This window comes from Balaenoptera acutorostrata, chromosome 4, assembly GCF_949987535.1.
Source record: "Balaenoptera acutorostrata chromosome 4, mBalAcu1.1, whole genome shotgun sequence".
NCBI classification, from domain to species: domain Eukaryota; kingdom Metazoa; phylum Chordata; class Mammalia; order Artiodactyla; family Balaenopteridae; genus Balaenoptera; species Balaenoptera acutorostrata.
The window spans coordinates 13,343,667-13,361,135 of NC_080067.1; the positions used below are offsets into that span (position 1 = coordinate 13,343,667).

Below are 17,469 nucleotides of genomic sequence, written 5' to 3' on the forward strand. Positions count from 1 at the left end.
GCTTGTGCAGGCTTCCTGGCAGGAGGGGCTGGTGCCAGCCCACTGGTTGGTGGAGCTGGTTCCTCGCCCTCTGGTGGGCAGGGCTGTGTCAAGGGGTGTGTCCAAAGACGGCTGTGGGCTCAGGAAGTCTTTAAGCAGCCTGTCTGCTGATGGATGCAGCTGCGTCCCTGCCCACTTGGTTGTTTGCTTGAGGTGTCCCAGCACTGGAGCCTATAGGCTGTTGGGTGGGGCCAGGTTTTGGTGCTAATGACCCAAGCAAGATGTCAGCCTCCAGCAAGAGTTCATGAAGATGAATACTCCTTAATATATCTGTCACTGGTTTTTATGTCCCCAGGGTGAGCCACAGCTGCCCCCCACCTTCCCAGGAGACCCTTCAAGACCAGCAGGTAGATCTGGCACAGGCTTCTATGAAATTACTGCTTTTGCCCGGGTTCCAGGTGCATGAGATTCTGCATGTGCCCTTTAAGAGTGAGGTCTCTGCTTCCCCCAGTCCTGTGGAACTCCTGCTATCAAGCCCCACTGGCCTTCAAAGCCAAATGCTCTGGGAGCTCCTCTTCCTGATGCCAGGCCCCCGGCTGGGGAGACTGACGTCAGGCTCAGAACTCTCACTCCTGTGGGAGAACATCTGTGATATAATCATTCTCCAGTTTTTGTGTCGCCAGGTAGTAAAGGATTTGATTACATCACGAGTGCACCCCTCCTATCATCTCATTGTGGTTTCTTCTTTATATCATGTAGAATATCTTTTTTGGTAGTCTCCAGCTTTTTCTTTAATTGATGATTGTTCAGCAGTTAGTTGTGATTTTGGTGTGCTCATAAGAGAAGGTGGGCTCAAGGTCCCTCTACTCCACCATCTTGTCCCAAATTTGCTGGTACATGTTTTTGTGCACTGAATCTTATCCCTGGCTTTATTATTTCCCTGCCTTCAGGACTCCCTCTCATTCTTTTTATATTTATGTATATTGGCAAACCAGTTCAAACACTTTTTAGGAAAGCTGGAGGTAGGACACACACACACAAAACAGGAAAATCTGAAAACAAACTTAAATTATAAATTAGAATATAGGGACGAGCACACACAAATAGTACAGTACACTATGCTGTAAATAACAGTTCTTTAGGCTCTCTTAATACATTTAGTGAATCCAAAGAAGAACAAAAAGCTTACATTAATTAAACAGTTTGGTTATCCCTAAGACTATCTTACTAACTTTAGAATGAATGACAGGCAGCCCTGTGCTCTGTACTCTGATGGAACCAAAAGCTCCTGTGGAGTGAGTGGATGCCAATGAGGCTGCCTGTCCAGCAGGACAAGCCTCAACCTCCAACGGCAAGGGGCTTATTCACCTGCTGTGGGATCACTGGGAAGAATGGACAAAGTGGGGTGACTGTTTTCAGAAGATTTACCAAACTTTTGACATTTAAAACATAAGCCCACAAAAAACTCCCCCAAACCCACACCTTAATGTTTGGGACAGACATTTAAGGTTATAAAAGACAGTTAAAAGGCACTATATTTCAAAGATTTTTTTTCAGGATGAGTTCTTTTATCAAAATCTGTTTGTTGGAAATATATTCACCTAGCGTGTTAACAGTTCAAAGTGTCTAGACATTTCTCTGATGGTACAGTTTCTCAAAATGTATTTGGACTCCTCTTTTGGAATTGCCTTCAGTGTACCTTCTGAATATCTTCAGTGATAGCAAGCCACCATCCATTAAATGGATTGAGTTTTTGGAGGCAATCTTTATTGAAGTGGGTGGAAAAATCTGAGTAATACGTGTTGTTGATTATAAATTGTTTATAACAACCAGATCAGAACCCTGCACATATAGTTTTTCAAGGCAGTTCACCTGTTCATCCCTGCTGGTGTCAAGGAAGATGCTGAGGTGAACCTGAGGAGTCACGGCAACAGTGAGGCTCAGCTGGAAGCCAGCCTAGAACTGTATACAGCAAATGGGGGAGAAAAGGAGGATTTGACAATGTTTAAAACTTCATCTGCTATCCAGTATAATTTATTATGAAAAATGATCATTTTCTTTTTTTTCCTCTTTTATTTGGTTGTTATATTTATAACAATGTAATAAATCTGGAGGTAGGAATACACTGAATTATGAAGCCCAAATGTTAGGAAAAGCACAATGACAACCTGCTGGCTTCCAGTACCTGTCACTATATACATGACTTGGGTCACCGGGGGTCTGAAAACTTACTTAAACCTAAAAAACTGCAAACTTAAAAAAAAAAAGACCAAAAAATCTTGCAAGAATTAATCAAATGCATTTTTTCTTTAAAAAAAAAAATGAGAATACTCTAGTCAAAAAAGTGAAGAGTTCCAGAAAGGGGATTTTAATTACTCTAAGACTGAAATAAATATTGTACCTTATGCTAGTAACAGAACCTACTTTAAGAAATGAAAAGAATACATAGAAAAAGACAGGTTTTTTGAAAAATCTGAGGGTTAAGTTTCAGCCTATTTTTGTTGTTATTGTTGGAAGAGTAATGAAGAATCTATTTTGGGGAACTGCTGATATCACTTCAACTACAAATTTATTTTCAGAATGGAAGATTCAAAATTCAAAAGTGACATCTCATTTTGTATTATGTTGACTTAAATCCCAGGTTGAATATTTATTTTGTATTTTATTTGATGGAAATAAATCTCTGAGAGATTAAGAACATTTTTTCAAGTCTATCTTGTATAACATGTTTTCTTCTCTTCATGTTTTGAACATAAAAATGTATTTTTAAGGAAAACACAGAGCAATGCTAGTAATAATAATAATAATAATAAATCTTTCCTTAAAATGTCCACCTCAAACCACCTTTCTTGTTGATTCTCATTTTATTTCCACCACCCACACTTCTGGTTCCCGTGTCAAAGTACTCTTAAAAAATGAAAAAGTTATTTTTTGGAAGGATAGAGATATATTGATATTTTTGCAAGTGGTTTTGCTAATATCCTTTTTGTATTTCTAAAGCGCCTCTTACTGGACCTACCCTTTGTGAAGGTTCATGGTTTTAGAGACATAGGCTATAGGTTATTTTGTGCAATTTTCTCACTCAGGTGCTACTAAAAAAAGCAGAAAAATTAGCAAAGAACATGTGGAGAAACAGCTACTTATTTTCAAGACACATTTATGGGTGAGAGGAGAACTTATGGCACACATCCACCTCTCTGAACAAGGGAAAATAAAGACATAAAGACAGTTATACATACCTTTACTAAGCAATTTTTGTGTCCAGGTACAGAGCCATTTACATAGATTATATTGTGCTTTGTGTTTATTCTCCACACCTAAAGTGGAAATAAAATCAAACCTTAAGAGTCAAAAATATGAGAATATACTTATATCAGTACAAACAAAAGCTGAGGCTATAAGTAGCCTGTAAAGAAATAATCATGTTAGCACCTCAAAATATTGAATGAGAATAAAAATTTCAAATCCTATGGATGACTTGTACTGCAATACTACAACAGATATGTCTCATGTAAGTGGTAGAAAACTCTCATTTTAAGTATAAATGTGACTGAACGATCAAGACTACTTGGATATTTCAATATTCTTCTGGCACCATTAAGAATAACAAATGAAAAGTCAATTTTATTTTATTCTTAGTTAACATGAGCTTGCTGCAACTAGAAACTGGGAAGCCGCAACCTCTCTGGGTCTAATTGTTTTAAAAAGTGTGCTGAGCAGATGGCCTTCAAACAGATCTTCATATGGGAAAAACATTTACACAAATGAGAGAACAGTCAAGAAATGGTACTGAGAAAGTATTTGGGGGTAAAATCAAGTTTGACCCATACCTCATGGCTAAATGTTAAATACTAGGGAAACTGAAATCTCTCTCCTGTCACACATATGCATACATGAAAAGAAAATGCACAAAGTCAGATACAAATATAGTTGTCTGTGGCAAGTATAAATGTAACAGAGAGTGAAAAAAAAATCTTAGATTACATAAAATTTAAAAACTTCTGCTGGTTAAAATTTATAAATAAAATATATCTAGAATAGAGAATGAAAGAATATGCACCAAAATGTTACCAGTGGTTGTCTTTGGGGGTTGTTCTTTTGAATGGCCTATTTTCTTTTCTGTACTTTCTACACTTTTCATACATATATACAGATTAGTTGTTTTAATAAAAATATAATTATATGGCACCTATTATGTACAACTCATTTTCACTTAGATATTACATATATTCCTCAAGTTAGCAGAGAGTGAATTTAACTCCCTGCCCCTTTTAAATATATAATTATTTTACAAAAATGGATGTATACCACAATGCTTTTTTAGTACTCTATTTTCCTATTTTGATTGTCTCCTACTTTGTCTTCCTCTCTCCTCTTCCTCACCCACATCCACCCACACATTTGACATTTAATCGAAAGCAATCTGATATATAACCATCTACTTTTCTCTGTGCTTACATGGCATGGTGACATATATATGTAGGGAGTTTCTGTTTACTCTTTTATAAGAGTATTATACATAATGCTCTGAATCTCTATTTTTTCATGCAACAACACTTTATGGAAATCTTCCAGGTCAAATAGTAGACAATTAACTTTTTCTTTTTAATGAGTGCATTTTCCATGGCTTGCATGTTAAATGAACATATATGACAACTCCAACACACACACACACACACACAGAGTTCACGTATCCCCCACCCCTCAATAACTGTAAAACCTATTAGAACCACCATACGCCAACACATGTTAAATATGTATGCTGGTGCATTTGCCTATAGGCACTAATTTAACCATTCCTATGAAAAGTCACTCAAGAAACTTACTTTCAGTCCAAATGCTGTCCTATCTATGTTCCCCAATTGTCCAGGCATTTTAGTTCCAGGCCAGACTCTGGCAACATCCTAAAGGAGAGAACCAAAAGTAGCGCTTTTAAGTAGTACTCTCAATTTCAAACAGTACTGATCAAACCAAAATGCAAATAAGATATGTCATTAAAATGTTTTATTTTTTCCCCCATTTTGCTAGCCCCCAGTAAAGAACTAAACATGGATTTAGTCACATTTACCCCTAGAGAATTCCCTTTCTAAATTAGATTAGAACAAAAAAATATAGACTAAGAACATATTTAGGAGAAAAGTTCAGTAACAAGAGAGCAGCAACTGAGCCCATAATGGCTGAGAAGGACATAAAAACATGTCACACCACCGTTCAAAGAAAAAATGGACTGCCTGGCCTGTTTTCACAAATCTTCCGTATTAACTGACTTGGACTCCATCCAGTCCGCAGCTGCTGGAATGGTCCTACTCTCCCACCCTGGCTTTTGATGTTACTATCCTTCTGCAGAGTGACTAAAGGAGAGAGTTAGTTACCTCCAATAGTAAGAAACTTGGCTTCCATTATCAATATATTCACTTATCTGGTCAATCCTATAATTCACAGAAAATTATCTCAGAATGGCTAACTAATACTACTAAAAAAACATAATTAGAACTCAACACTTGCACACAGTACGTTTTAAATTTAGACTCCGGGTATACAGCCAACAACTATGTGTTCACAAGTTACTTGAGTTATTAGTCCACTCTAGTCCCCCACTTTAGTGAGGTTCTGTTACTCATTTGAAATAGTTATGTTCATTTCCTAATTATATTCCATTATGGATCACCCCCCCATTTTTATTTTACTTTGAATTTGTAAAACATTAACATGGTTCCAAAGTAAAAAGTGTAACAAAAAAGTATATCTAGTTAAGTGCCACTCCTGCCACTCCTAAGCCCTTCCATACTCTTCCCACCCAAGAGTAAGACTCCCCCAGGCTCTTTATGGTACACCTCTGGGAGAGATATTCAGTAGGACTAAATTAGCAGTACAAAACTCCTTCTCTCCTTCCTATGCTCTTATTGTCTATTTCTCCATTTTTTCTCTATTACTTTCCCCTTCATCATTATACTGTCCTTGACAACTTTTCCCAACAGTCTCCTCTAAGGCAAAAACAAATCTGTGAAGGAACCAGTGAGGGCAGATGGCAGCATTCTGATCCCTGATCACTTGGCAGCTCACATCAGAGTGTAGGATGGGAGACAGAGATGGGAAAGAAAGTAGGCAGACAAGTACTGAGAACACTGGCCGTAAGTATGTAGGATATAACCAAATGATTCAAGTCTGGCTCTGGAAAGTAAGTAAGGCCAGGACTCATAAATGTGTGACTTTTATTAGGACCCACCTGGAGTAAGATTCAAATAATGTGACTTGATCCCAAGGACAGACTAAAGCACCATATACACAAAAGCTGAATCTTTAGTACTAAAAAGAGGATCACTAACTTATACTTACACCAGTTGAAATAGCTCCAGGCCTTCTGTGGGTTTTTGTTTGACCATGAGTAGCTGGCTGGCCTTTAAATCCCCATCTCTTCATGACACCTTGGAAACCTTTACCAATACTGAACAAGATAGGCATTAGAATTTACATAATGAACAGAGGATAAAATATCCCCAACTGTATACTTTGATAGTACCTTAGAGTTTTTAGCAAAGTTCCTTATCCAAATAACTAGAAAAGGCCATACAAGCAAAACTACAAATGAACATGCCTTTATCTCTGTCCTGGTTTGCACCCCTTCCTGGAGTCTCATTCTACATAAAATGATTAGTTCAAGATTGTGAGACAACAGCAAGCTAAGCAGTTCTATCTTCCTAATCCTATGAAACAACACAGTAAAAGTGGGACATTTTATAAGTTCAAAGTACTTGTAAGCAATGCAGCAGGCCACCATTAAGACCCCCACCTCCTGTAAAGCAACTATACTCCAATAAAAATTAAAAACAAAAAAAACAAACAAAAAAAAACCCTGAAAAAACTCACCTTCTGGTACACATGCCCCTGTGTGATCAATCACCTCCTCTTGAGTCTGTGTGGACCTAGCAACTCACCTCTTAAGGAATAAACTACGGCAGAAGAGATGAGACGTCACCTCTGACTCTTGGTTACAAAGACACTGGCTTCCATCTCTGCACTCTCGGTTCTGAAGGAAGCCAGCTGCTATTCTATGGAGAGTTATGCAGCAAGGACCTCTCTAGCCAACAACTGTGGACCTGACGCTCGCCAGTGGCCATGTTAATGAGCTTGTAGGCACTTCTTCCCAAGTTGAACCCTGAGATGACCACAGCCTTGACTGTTGCCTCGGATGCAGCTTCGTGAGAGACCCTGAGCCAGAGGCACCCAGCTAAGCTGTACTGGGAGTTACGACCACAGAAACTGTGAGGTAATAAATGTTTGTTGTTTTAGGCTGTTGTATTTTAGGGTAATGTGCTAGGCAGCAATATACAATAGAACACGAAATAAAACAGTAATAATGCTCTAAATGCTGAACAAGTTTAGAAGATGGATCTTGGTTTCAAGGTTTGAATCAGAAGCCAATGGAGAAATAAAATCAGAGAAAAAATCTAATATTTCAATTTTTAAACAAAACCATTCTATTTTCAAATTCTGCTAACTAGAGAAACATTATGCAATGTAGGTAGACACAACACTAAGGTTCAAGCAGTATTAGAGTTTATCTCTGTCAAATATATCGGGACAAATGATACAAGGAAAGGGCTAGAATGAATTGTAAGACTCTACCAGGCTTCTTTTTATAGACTCTTAATATGAACACTTTTTCCACTTTTCATTAGATAATATATCAACATATTTTTCATGTTGTGTTCCCTTAATTTAATAAAGCTAGCTATTATTAAATAAATAGTGCCCAGTTCAGGACATTTACAAAAAGGACCAATCACAAAAGATTTTGAAAACTATGTTATTTCCACAAGGGCTTTGCTATGCATTTAACAAAGAATTATCAGAGAGCAATGGATTGAAGTAAGCCCACATGACTAAGATGGTTTGTTTTAGATAAATCAAGAAACCAGCATAAAAATAATATGAATATGTATAGAACAGTCGAATAATATCATATCACATGTCAAAAGTTATTTTTATATGAATAATTTAAATGTAGCTTTTTTCACATTAATCAATTGAACACATCACTTATGGAGTACACTGACCAGCACACCTTGTTTTATTATGCTCCGCAGATACTGTGGTTTTTACAATTTGAAAGGTTTGTGGCAACCCTGTGTGATCAGATAATGATTAGCACTTTTTGGCCATGAAGTTTTTTTTCTTTAATTTTTATTGGAGTATAGTTGCTTTACAATGTTGTGTTAGTTTCTGCTGTACAGCAAAGTAAATCAGATATACATATACATATATCCACTCTTTTTAAAATTTCCTTCCCATTTAGGTCACTACAGAGCATTGAGTAGAGTTCCCTGTGCTATACAGTAGGTTCTTATTAGTTATCTACTTTATATATAGTAGTGTATATGTCAGTCCTAATCTTCCAATTCATCCCACCCTACCCTTCCCCCACCTTGGTAACCGCAAGTTTGTTTTCTACATCTGTGACTCTATTTCTACTTTGCAAACAAGTTCATCTGTACCATTTTTCTAGATTCCACATATAAGTGATATTATACGATACATGTCTTTCTCTTTCTGACTTACTTCACTCTGTATGACAACCTCTAGGTCCATCCATGTCGCTGAAAATGGCATTATATTTCGTTCATTTTTAAGCCACGAAGTATTTTTAAACTAAGGCACATACATTGTTTTTTTAGACATAATGCTATTGTACAGGCTACAGTACAGTGTAAACATAACTTCTATATGCACTAGGAAACCAAAAGCTTGACTCGCTTTACTGCCGTTGTCTGGAACCAAACTGCAGTATCTCCAAGGCGTGCCTGTACGTAATTCTTTTTTTGCCTCCAAAACTCAAAATAATGTTTATGCTTGATCAAAGAGCTAAAACAGAAATTTAACATATATTCATTGAAAAGTCACTATAAACTTTGCAAGGTTAACATCTAAGAAGGGAAACTATGATAATCAAATATTTTACTGAAATTTGGCTTCAGAAACTTAACAAATATTTCTACTTAACGCTGAATTTTAGAATATATTGATATTTGAAAAATAAATGCTTTGCAATTTAAAAATAAAAAAGAAGTAACTAAAGAGTCATTTGAACTTATGATATTGTTTGGCAAATAACATTTTAAAAAATTTTTTATAAATTTATTTATTTCATTTATTTTATTTTTGGCTGCACTGGGTCTTCATTGCTGCACGCGGGCTTTCTCTAGTTGTGGCGAGTGGGGGCTACTCTTCGTAGTGGTGCATAGGCTTCTCATTGTGGTGGCTTCTCTTGTTGCAGAGCATGGGCTCTAGGTGCACAGGCTTCAGTTGTTCTACACCACAGGCTCAGTAGTTGTGCATGGGCTTAGTTGCTCCGCAGCATGTGGGATCTTCCTAGATCAGGGCTCGAACCCATGTCCCCTTCATTGGCAGGTGTATTCTTAACCACTGCACCACCAAGGAAGCCCTGGCAAATAACACTTTAAAGAAAACAAGGGAACGGACTGGCAATGCCAAATCTAAAATGAGCATGTTTTCAAAATATGGCATTCTAACACTGGTCATTCTTTGTAGAAAGTTTGTTGGTAACTTCTGAGTTCTCAAACTGATTCATCTCCTGCTTAAAGAGAGAGCATGCATGTGTGCACCAGTAAAAGACACTCCAGGTAAATTACAGGAGATAATTTAGCTCATTTTACCAGCAAACAATTACAAAATCAAAGTGGTATCCTGAAAGTGCTAATTACTGTCAGCCAATTACAGACTGTTTTTCAATCTAGTTCTAGAACACATCATGTTGTTATACTGTGTACAACAGGAGCCTCTTCAATAAATAACCTTTAAACAAAAGGGTAAGACACACATGATGTGACAAATCACTGGCTGAATTGAGACTACGGAGAACAAAGGGCACCTGTTGCTCCACGGAGGGGGCACAGGTGTCTATTCTGTTGTTTCTCTCAGTTGTCGCCCAACTGGAGAAGAAAAACGAAACAAGAGCAAGATATGAACGAAACTACACTTAGCAAACCCGTGCAGAATTCAAACATAAGGTTTTCACAGGTCACATAAAATAATACCTTCACTTTACTAAATAGGATATAAAACACATAACATACTTTATCTCTCCCACCCCTTTTCTGCTGCAGTTTTTAATGACAGCAGAAAAAACCAAATAAAGGAAAATTCAAATCAGCTAAGAACACAATGTTAGAAGTTCCAAATTTAGTGAAACATATCTGAAAATTAGGAAAACATAAAAAATTTATTTTATTTAGAGCATTCGTACTTGCTAAAACCAAAAATTCATCAAAAAATCTCAGAGATGCGATTTAAATTTAGACTTTATTGCCCGTGTTTCTGGGTGTATTTCCTTACTATACTTTAAGTTCATGAAGTGCAGGGATTGTGCAGCATCTAACCCTAGTGCCCTACCTAGAGAACTCAGAGTAATTTTGTTACTGGCTATAACTGTGTCTTAGGAAGAGAGATGATTATTTCCTTTATTTTGTCCTGTAGTTTCCAAATGCTGTATAATGGGCTTGTCTTTTACAAAAGTTTATGAAGATTATATTAAGAAAAGGTGAGGAGGGGCTTAAAGGTTTGACTGTAAGAATCTTGCAGAAGAGAATGCATAATTTAGTGTTTCCAACTGCATTCTATAAATCTCTAGAGAATACTACTATGAATTTCATTTCCCTGTCACATTGACAAATGCCTAAATGTCTACCAGCAGACACACAGGTTTTAATACAAACCCATCATGTATTTCCCCACTTTGTGGGAAACTGCCTTTGACTGCATGGTTCTGGATACACTTGTATATGGGGTGAAACAAAATGTCCATGAGGTGAGGAGTGCTCTCTAGTCCATCCATTCTGAGTCCTCAGGGAAATTCCTCCAAAATTCCCATCACTGAGTTTTGCCCTTGCCACTGAAGATCCCTGTAAATGCTGGGAGTCAATTTCTACTCAACTCAGTGTTGTTGTCTAAACCTATTCCATCAGTGATATAAAACAGCTTCTGAGCACACAGGTAAGTCATGGTGGAATCTTCCAGTTGCTCTGTGTCCCATCACATACAGTTAAAAGCTGGCATGGAAGATCTGTACGGCTGTTACTCTCCAGGATGAATTTGTGACAGCATGACCTGAACTGCAGGTATTCTGTTTATGTCTAAAAACTATAAAGCTCCCATCAATATCTGGGAATATTTTTATCAACAACTGCCTGCTAAGAGTGCACCGCTTACAGCTTTCTGACATCAAATCTAGCTCATTCAATAGTACAAAGAGCCAAATGTGCAGTGATTCCTGTGAGTCCTCTTACAGAAGGGAGCATTTTCCAGCTGTTCTAAGTAAACCCAGAACACCACGTTTGCTGTCCTGAGTTCAGTCTGCTCTTCTCAAAGAAGAAAACTCAAAAACTCAAATAATTCTGCAATATCATGAAAAGACACAGCAGTTTTCTGAGTATTACTTCTTCATTAATATAGAAAACAGTGAGTTATGCCACTTGGAAAACTGAGGGATTATTTTTTGGAAACAGATTTTTAGAATTGAAAGGAAACTTAGAATATGTGGAATCTAAAAAAGAAATGATACAAGTGAACATTTACAAAACAGAAACAGACTCACAGACATAGAACACAAATTTATGGTTACCAGAGGGGAAAAGGGTGGGGAGGGATAAATTGGGGGTTTGGGATTAGTAGATACAAACTACTAAATATAAAATAAATAACCAACAAGGACCTACTGTATAGCTCAGGGAACTATATTCAATATCCTGTAATAAACCATAATGGAAAAGAACATGATAAAGGATATGTAATGTGTAACTCAATCACTTTGCTGTACACCTGAAACTAACACGATATTGTAAATCAACTATACTTAAAAAAACAAAAACCCACATTTAAAAAAAAAAAAAAGAAAGGAACCTTAGAAACCATTTACTCCCAAACCCTTATGTTAAAGATAATGAAATCTACATCCAGAGAGGTTAAGCCACTTGCCCAAGGTCAAATGCCTGGTAAATGAAAGTATCTGGTCATGCTTTTAACCCAGGTCATACTGCCTCTTGAAAAATAGAGTAAAGCAAAAATAAAGTAGCATATCAGAGAAGCATGGAGTTATTTCAAGGGCATCCTCATTACACTGTAAATTCTAGATGTAGCAGGTATCATGTACTCTTAAAATTACCTAGAGTGCTTTGTAAAGCTACTACTTTGCTATACAAAACAGTCTAAAGTAAGAGGCAATAATTTGATGTATTAGAAAATACCACAGGGCTTCCCTGGTGGCGCAGTGGTTGAGAGCCTGCCTGCTAATGCAGGAGACGCAGGTTCGGGCCCTGGCCTGGGAGGATCCCACGTGCCGCGGAGCGGCTGGGCCCGTGAGCCACGGTTGCTGAGCCTGCGCGTCTGGAGCCTGTGCCCCGCGGCGGGAGAGGCCGCGATGGTGAGAGGCCTGCGTAGCGCGATGAAGAGTGGCCCCCGCTTGCCACAACTGGAGAAGGCCCTCGCACAGAAGCGAAGACCCAGCACAGCCAAAAATAAAAATAAATAAATTAATTAATTAATTAAAAAAAAAAAAAAAGTAACTGAAGTGAAAAACCAATTGAGGACACAAAACAAGGCAAAAATATAAAAAAAAAAAAAAAAAAAAAAAAAAAAAGAAAATACCACAGTCTAATTCCTAATGACTTAATGTTGTTAATTCAGTTAAAAAGATATTTCCTATTGAGGAAAACAGATTTTTCCTTTAAAATTTTGAAACAAATGAAAAAACAGTAATATCAGCAATAGCGATAGCAGCCAATACTCCTGAGCATTCACTATGTCCCAGATCTTGAGCTAAGAGCCTTCTGTGCATTATCTCATTCAGTCTTTACAACATGGCTATGAGGTAGGTGCTGTAATTAGTCTCATGTTAAAGATGAGGCGACTGAGAGGTTAAGGAAGCTGTTTAGGTCACAGAGCTGCTGAGAAGCAGATCCATGCTTTCAGCCACTCCCTAGACCACCTCTGATGAGACACTCACTTTGACTGAAGAAGGATTATTTTTTACAGAGACTATTTCCCTCTATAGTTTACTCATTTTGAAAACTGTTTCACTAGTATGCTTAAAAATTGACTGCTTTGAATAACTAGTAAATAAAGTAACTTATTAAAAATGAAATAAAATTGCAAATGTGCAGGGCTGGAGAGCAATTGTTCCCTGAAGGCAGCATCCACCTTGCTTTCCCTCCGAGTTCCCAGCAAACACCCACCAGTCAGAATAACAAGCTAGTGGGGAAGGCTTCTGACCATGTGCAGGCACCCTTCTCTGAACAGTGTGCAGGACTGCTCACACAGCCCAAAGAGTCTTTGCTTTGTTAAGAACCTACCTGGCTTTTTAATCACCTTAAGGCTCTGATGGACAATATTTCTGTACACATTTTGATATTTTAATGAAAGAACCCAAATTAACTCTCCCCAACTGCTTTCATTTTTACTACCAGGGATAACATTATCAAAGTAAGGGCCTATTTTTCTATTTTGAGGCCAAAGGGTAATGAGAATTTAAAGGGCACTGTTAACTTCAAAAATAGTAAGATTATGCCAGAAATTGCTATTAAAGTAATATGACTGTGCCTGAAAATATATGGGTTGTTTTCATTAGCCCAGACTCGTAGACAGAGTTTTAGATTATCTTTCACTCAGAAAGAAGTAGCTGAATGAGCTGTTTTCTGATTTCAATCTGGGATTCAAGAAATTACTTCAGGCTTGCCACTGTCATGAATTCAAAGTTCAGTAAGACACCTGGCAGGAAAGTGCCCCCATGCCCACCGTTATAGATGCATCACCACCTGTGTCCTTCAAGTCCTCTGAGACAGAGACCTAACATTTTCTCCTAAACACTGCAGAATGCATTTTTACAGTTTTATTTTTATCTTACTTTAATTCTTTTCTGATTTCTTTCCTTAAAAAAAGAAAAACTCTACAAGTTAAAATAAGCACTGCTAGGATTCAATAGAAAACAATGGACTAAACATCCTATGTTGAGGGTGGAATCAACACTCATACTTTATCTCACCCACTCTTTATATATTATCTAGAGAGGTTTCCTCCTCAAAACTGAGAAAGAAAGGGAAAACGTTAGGCCCCCAAACCCATCATCTATTAGAAGTTATGGTGGAATATAATTACAGAACAAGAATATAATCTTTAAAAGGGTCCTAGTACAGGAAGTGGGTAGTGGTGGTGGTGTGGGGAACGCATCAATATATGTGCTAGACTTTAAATTTTATTTAGAATAAATTACATAAAACTGACATATTTCAAAGACTGGGCCTTATTACCTATTTATAGCCTAATGAAAACTGAAAAATTATTCTGCTAGAATGGTTTTATATATTAGATGTAAAGATCTTTCCCATATAATCTAAATTTGTATACTCAGACCTTTTAGATGAAAAACTATTTCTGGTTTAAAAGTAAAAATTAAAAAGAACTCTATTAAATATATATTCACCTCACACTCCAACACAACAATGGTAAATTTACTTATTTATATAGAAAATTATATCCAAATTCAGCACAGGTAAATACAATGTAACTTTCAGTGTAAGCAGATTTCCCAATGCAATCATTAAAAGAGGAACATTTTAAAAATTTAAGGAAGCCTTCAAGAGGCTGCTACTGTTGGTTACTGGTCACTAAAAAGAAAATGTCTGCAGCCAATTTCATTCTTGAAGTAGAAAGATTCTATTAACACTGTATTTTCTTAAATTAGTACTTTTCCATTTTAATTTTTCTTATTTAGTTAGTTATTTCTAAAGTATATTTAATCCAGCAATTAAAATTGAAGGTATAAGGTAAAAAACTTGAAATATAAGTATAGATTTAACCATTAAATATCACTATTACAACGTGAGAAAAATGAACAATTTCAATTAAGAAAAAAGTCTCAAATTAATCTCTAATGGAAAGGAGATGATGAAGCCAGTTACTAAGGAGACCAGTTTTCAGTTTCATGCTAACTAAAATGTGGGTAATACAAAGGCCTGATTTTACTGACAATGTTATTTGAAACTGGATTAATTAGACTTGCCTGATTTAAAACAGATGTTCATGTTATAATTTGAGTAGAGTTGAGAAAAGGCAGGCACTGGGACTCTATGCTGGGTAAAGGAGCAGCAGGAAAAGAAGGTCCGCCGGTGAGCTCCTGACTGTTCTCCAGTCCAGTGATTCTCAGAGTGTGGTCCCTGGGCTAGCAGCATCCACACAACCTGGGAACTTGTTAGAAATGCAAATTCTCAGGTACTACCCCAGATCTAATGAATCTGAAGATTGGTGGGGGAGTGGAGGTAGGGGAGATTGTGAAGCCCACTCAAGTGTGGGAAATGATGCTCCAGGCTGTGAACCCATGTCCCTCATCTGACCTAACCATGTCACTGCACCATTTTTTCTCTAGTGTTTGCACCTGTAACAGGATTAATAATGAAGACAATGGAGCCCAGAAGTTTCAAAATTTTAAAACAGGGGCTGAAAATGGAGGACAAGGTAGAAAATCTCTGGCTGTTAAGTGAGCCATAGCAAGAGACTGCAAGGACTCAGAGCCTATGTCCAAAAGATAATGGTTCCATTTACAGTCAACAAGGAAAAAAAACATTCTCACTGGCTGCAAGGGCTAAAACTCCAAGCGGGGTGAACTGTCCAAAAAATGAGAAGCATCAGGGAAAGGATGTAGAAGAATTTAAAAAGGAAAAAGAAAAGCAAGCAAATTCATGTGTGTGTGCACGTACACATGCACAGGAAGTCAACGGCAAAGAGACAGCTTCCACCAGGACTGGGTGTAGCTGAGACCTAAGCCTGCACCCAGGAGGAATCCAAAACATCTCCACATGAGGACAGAGCTCTGTAAATTCGCAAGCACTTACAAGCATCCTGAGGCCATAATAACATGCCAGCTCCAAGAGCTGTAGCCATTGGCAACATTTAGTGAAAGGTCAAAGTCTGTTTCATTTTGATCTCAGGAAATACCCCGAAAAGGTACGCACACCAGAGTACAGTGCACATGCTACACAAAGTCAAACAGAAGACGGTACTGCAGCCCACACAACAATGAGGGTTTTCTCAAATGCAGGTGCCCCTTTTCCAGAGTTGAATGTCAACTACTCTAAATCCCAGGGTTAGTTACTCTCCCAGCTCTCATCAGCCATCTAGTCCTGAGGCTGGCACATGGCTGTACACACTCTTGTTTTCTAGGTACACGATCTTAAAACACAAAACAAAACCAACACACTCTCCTTCTACTTTACACTCACAAGGAGAAGCCTAAAGTTTTAAAAATAGCTTTTAGGAAGCCAAGGAAACCCAACAGTAGCATATGAAATGAAAGCATCTAGTGAACATAGGCACTGAAAGGCTAGGCTCCAACCCAAGCTAGTCACAAACACTGCCACAGAGCATCTGCTAACAAAGGAATCTGACTTTGCAGGGTTTCCCGAATATCTCATTTACCCTGTAAAATATGTAATGGAATGCACACATTATTAACCGTGTGTAAATTAACAAATTACCGTGAGGCATTTTATTATACGTAATAATTCAGGAATTTAAAAAGTAAAACCATCTGATTCACAACACACACATCTCCCCACTTACTCAAACCAAAGCTTTACAGCTCCGATATTTTGACTTCTTCACAAGGGCAGGCAGGACAAACGTTACCAAAAGACCAGTAATTTCAGATGCCCCAGCAAGTAGGAATGAGTTCGCAACAAGCAGGAAGCAGGGAGAAAAAGAGGAAGGTTCACAGTCTCTTTAAATAGGCCCCACTCTCCTCTACTCCACCGCCAACCTAGCCCACTGCACTTCTAAATAGCTAATCAAAAGTTAAGGTCCCTAGGACCTGTGTGCAATGGCCCGTATTTAAAAGTAGGCAGTAATAATGTGGAAGTGAAGAAATATCTGACCGCGTTTAGGAAACTGATGCTGGATTTATCTGGTTTCCTTGGATATAAGAAGCTGCTCTGTCTCAGTCACTGTGATTCTAAGGTTAACCCAGAGAACCAGTGGGCCACTGTTCATTTTCAAAGGGTTCTCAGTCAGAATATTCCAAAAAGAAAACTGAGGCACATAAATCAGTGAAACTACCATCTATGTTGATAGAACAAGAAACAAGAATGGACAAGAGCTGGGAAATTGCCTGGCGGTCCAGTGGTTAGGAATGGGCACTCTCACTGCCGTGGGCCAGGGTTTGATCTCTGGTTGGGGAACTAAGATCCTGCAAGCCACATAGACAAGAGCTGATATCTGGAGTTAAGCTTAGCCTAGATCATGTGGAGTCTAACAACTGATACTGAACAATTTATTTCTATTTTTTTTAATTTTTATTTTTTTATTTTTGTCTGAGTTGGGTCTTCATTGCTACATGCCAGCTTTCTCTAGTTGCAGCGAGCGGGGGCTACTCTTCATCGCAGTGCGTGGGCTTCTCACTGCAGTGCCTTCTCTTGTGGTGGAGCACGG

The 17,469-nt window shown here is 37.9% G+C and overlaps 1 protein-coding gene across 1 annotated transcript in view; it reads right to left on the bottom strand.

The window, feature by feature from the left end:
• Positions 1–17,469, bottom strand: part of MRPL3 (mitochondrial ribosomal protein L3) — a 48,746-nt gene that overhangs the window by 7,930 nt on the left and 23,347 nt on the right. The window contains exons 7-9 of the mRNA XM_057545677.1: positions 6,316–6,424; positions 4,806–4,883; positions 3,219–3,296 (exon numbers count right to left, since the gene is read on the bottom strand). Of these exons, the coding sequence (XP_057401660.1) occupies positions 3,219–3,296; positions 4,806–4,883; positions 6,316–6,424 (265 nt within the window). The remainder of the gene's footprint in view (positions 1–3,218; positions 3,297–4,805; positions 4,884–6,315; positions 6,425–17,469) is intronic.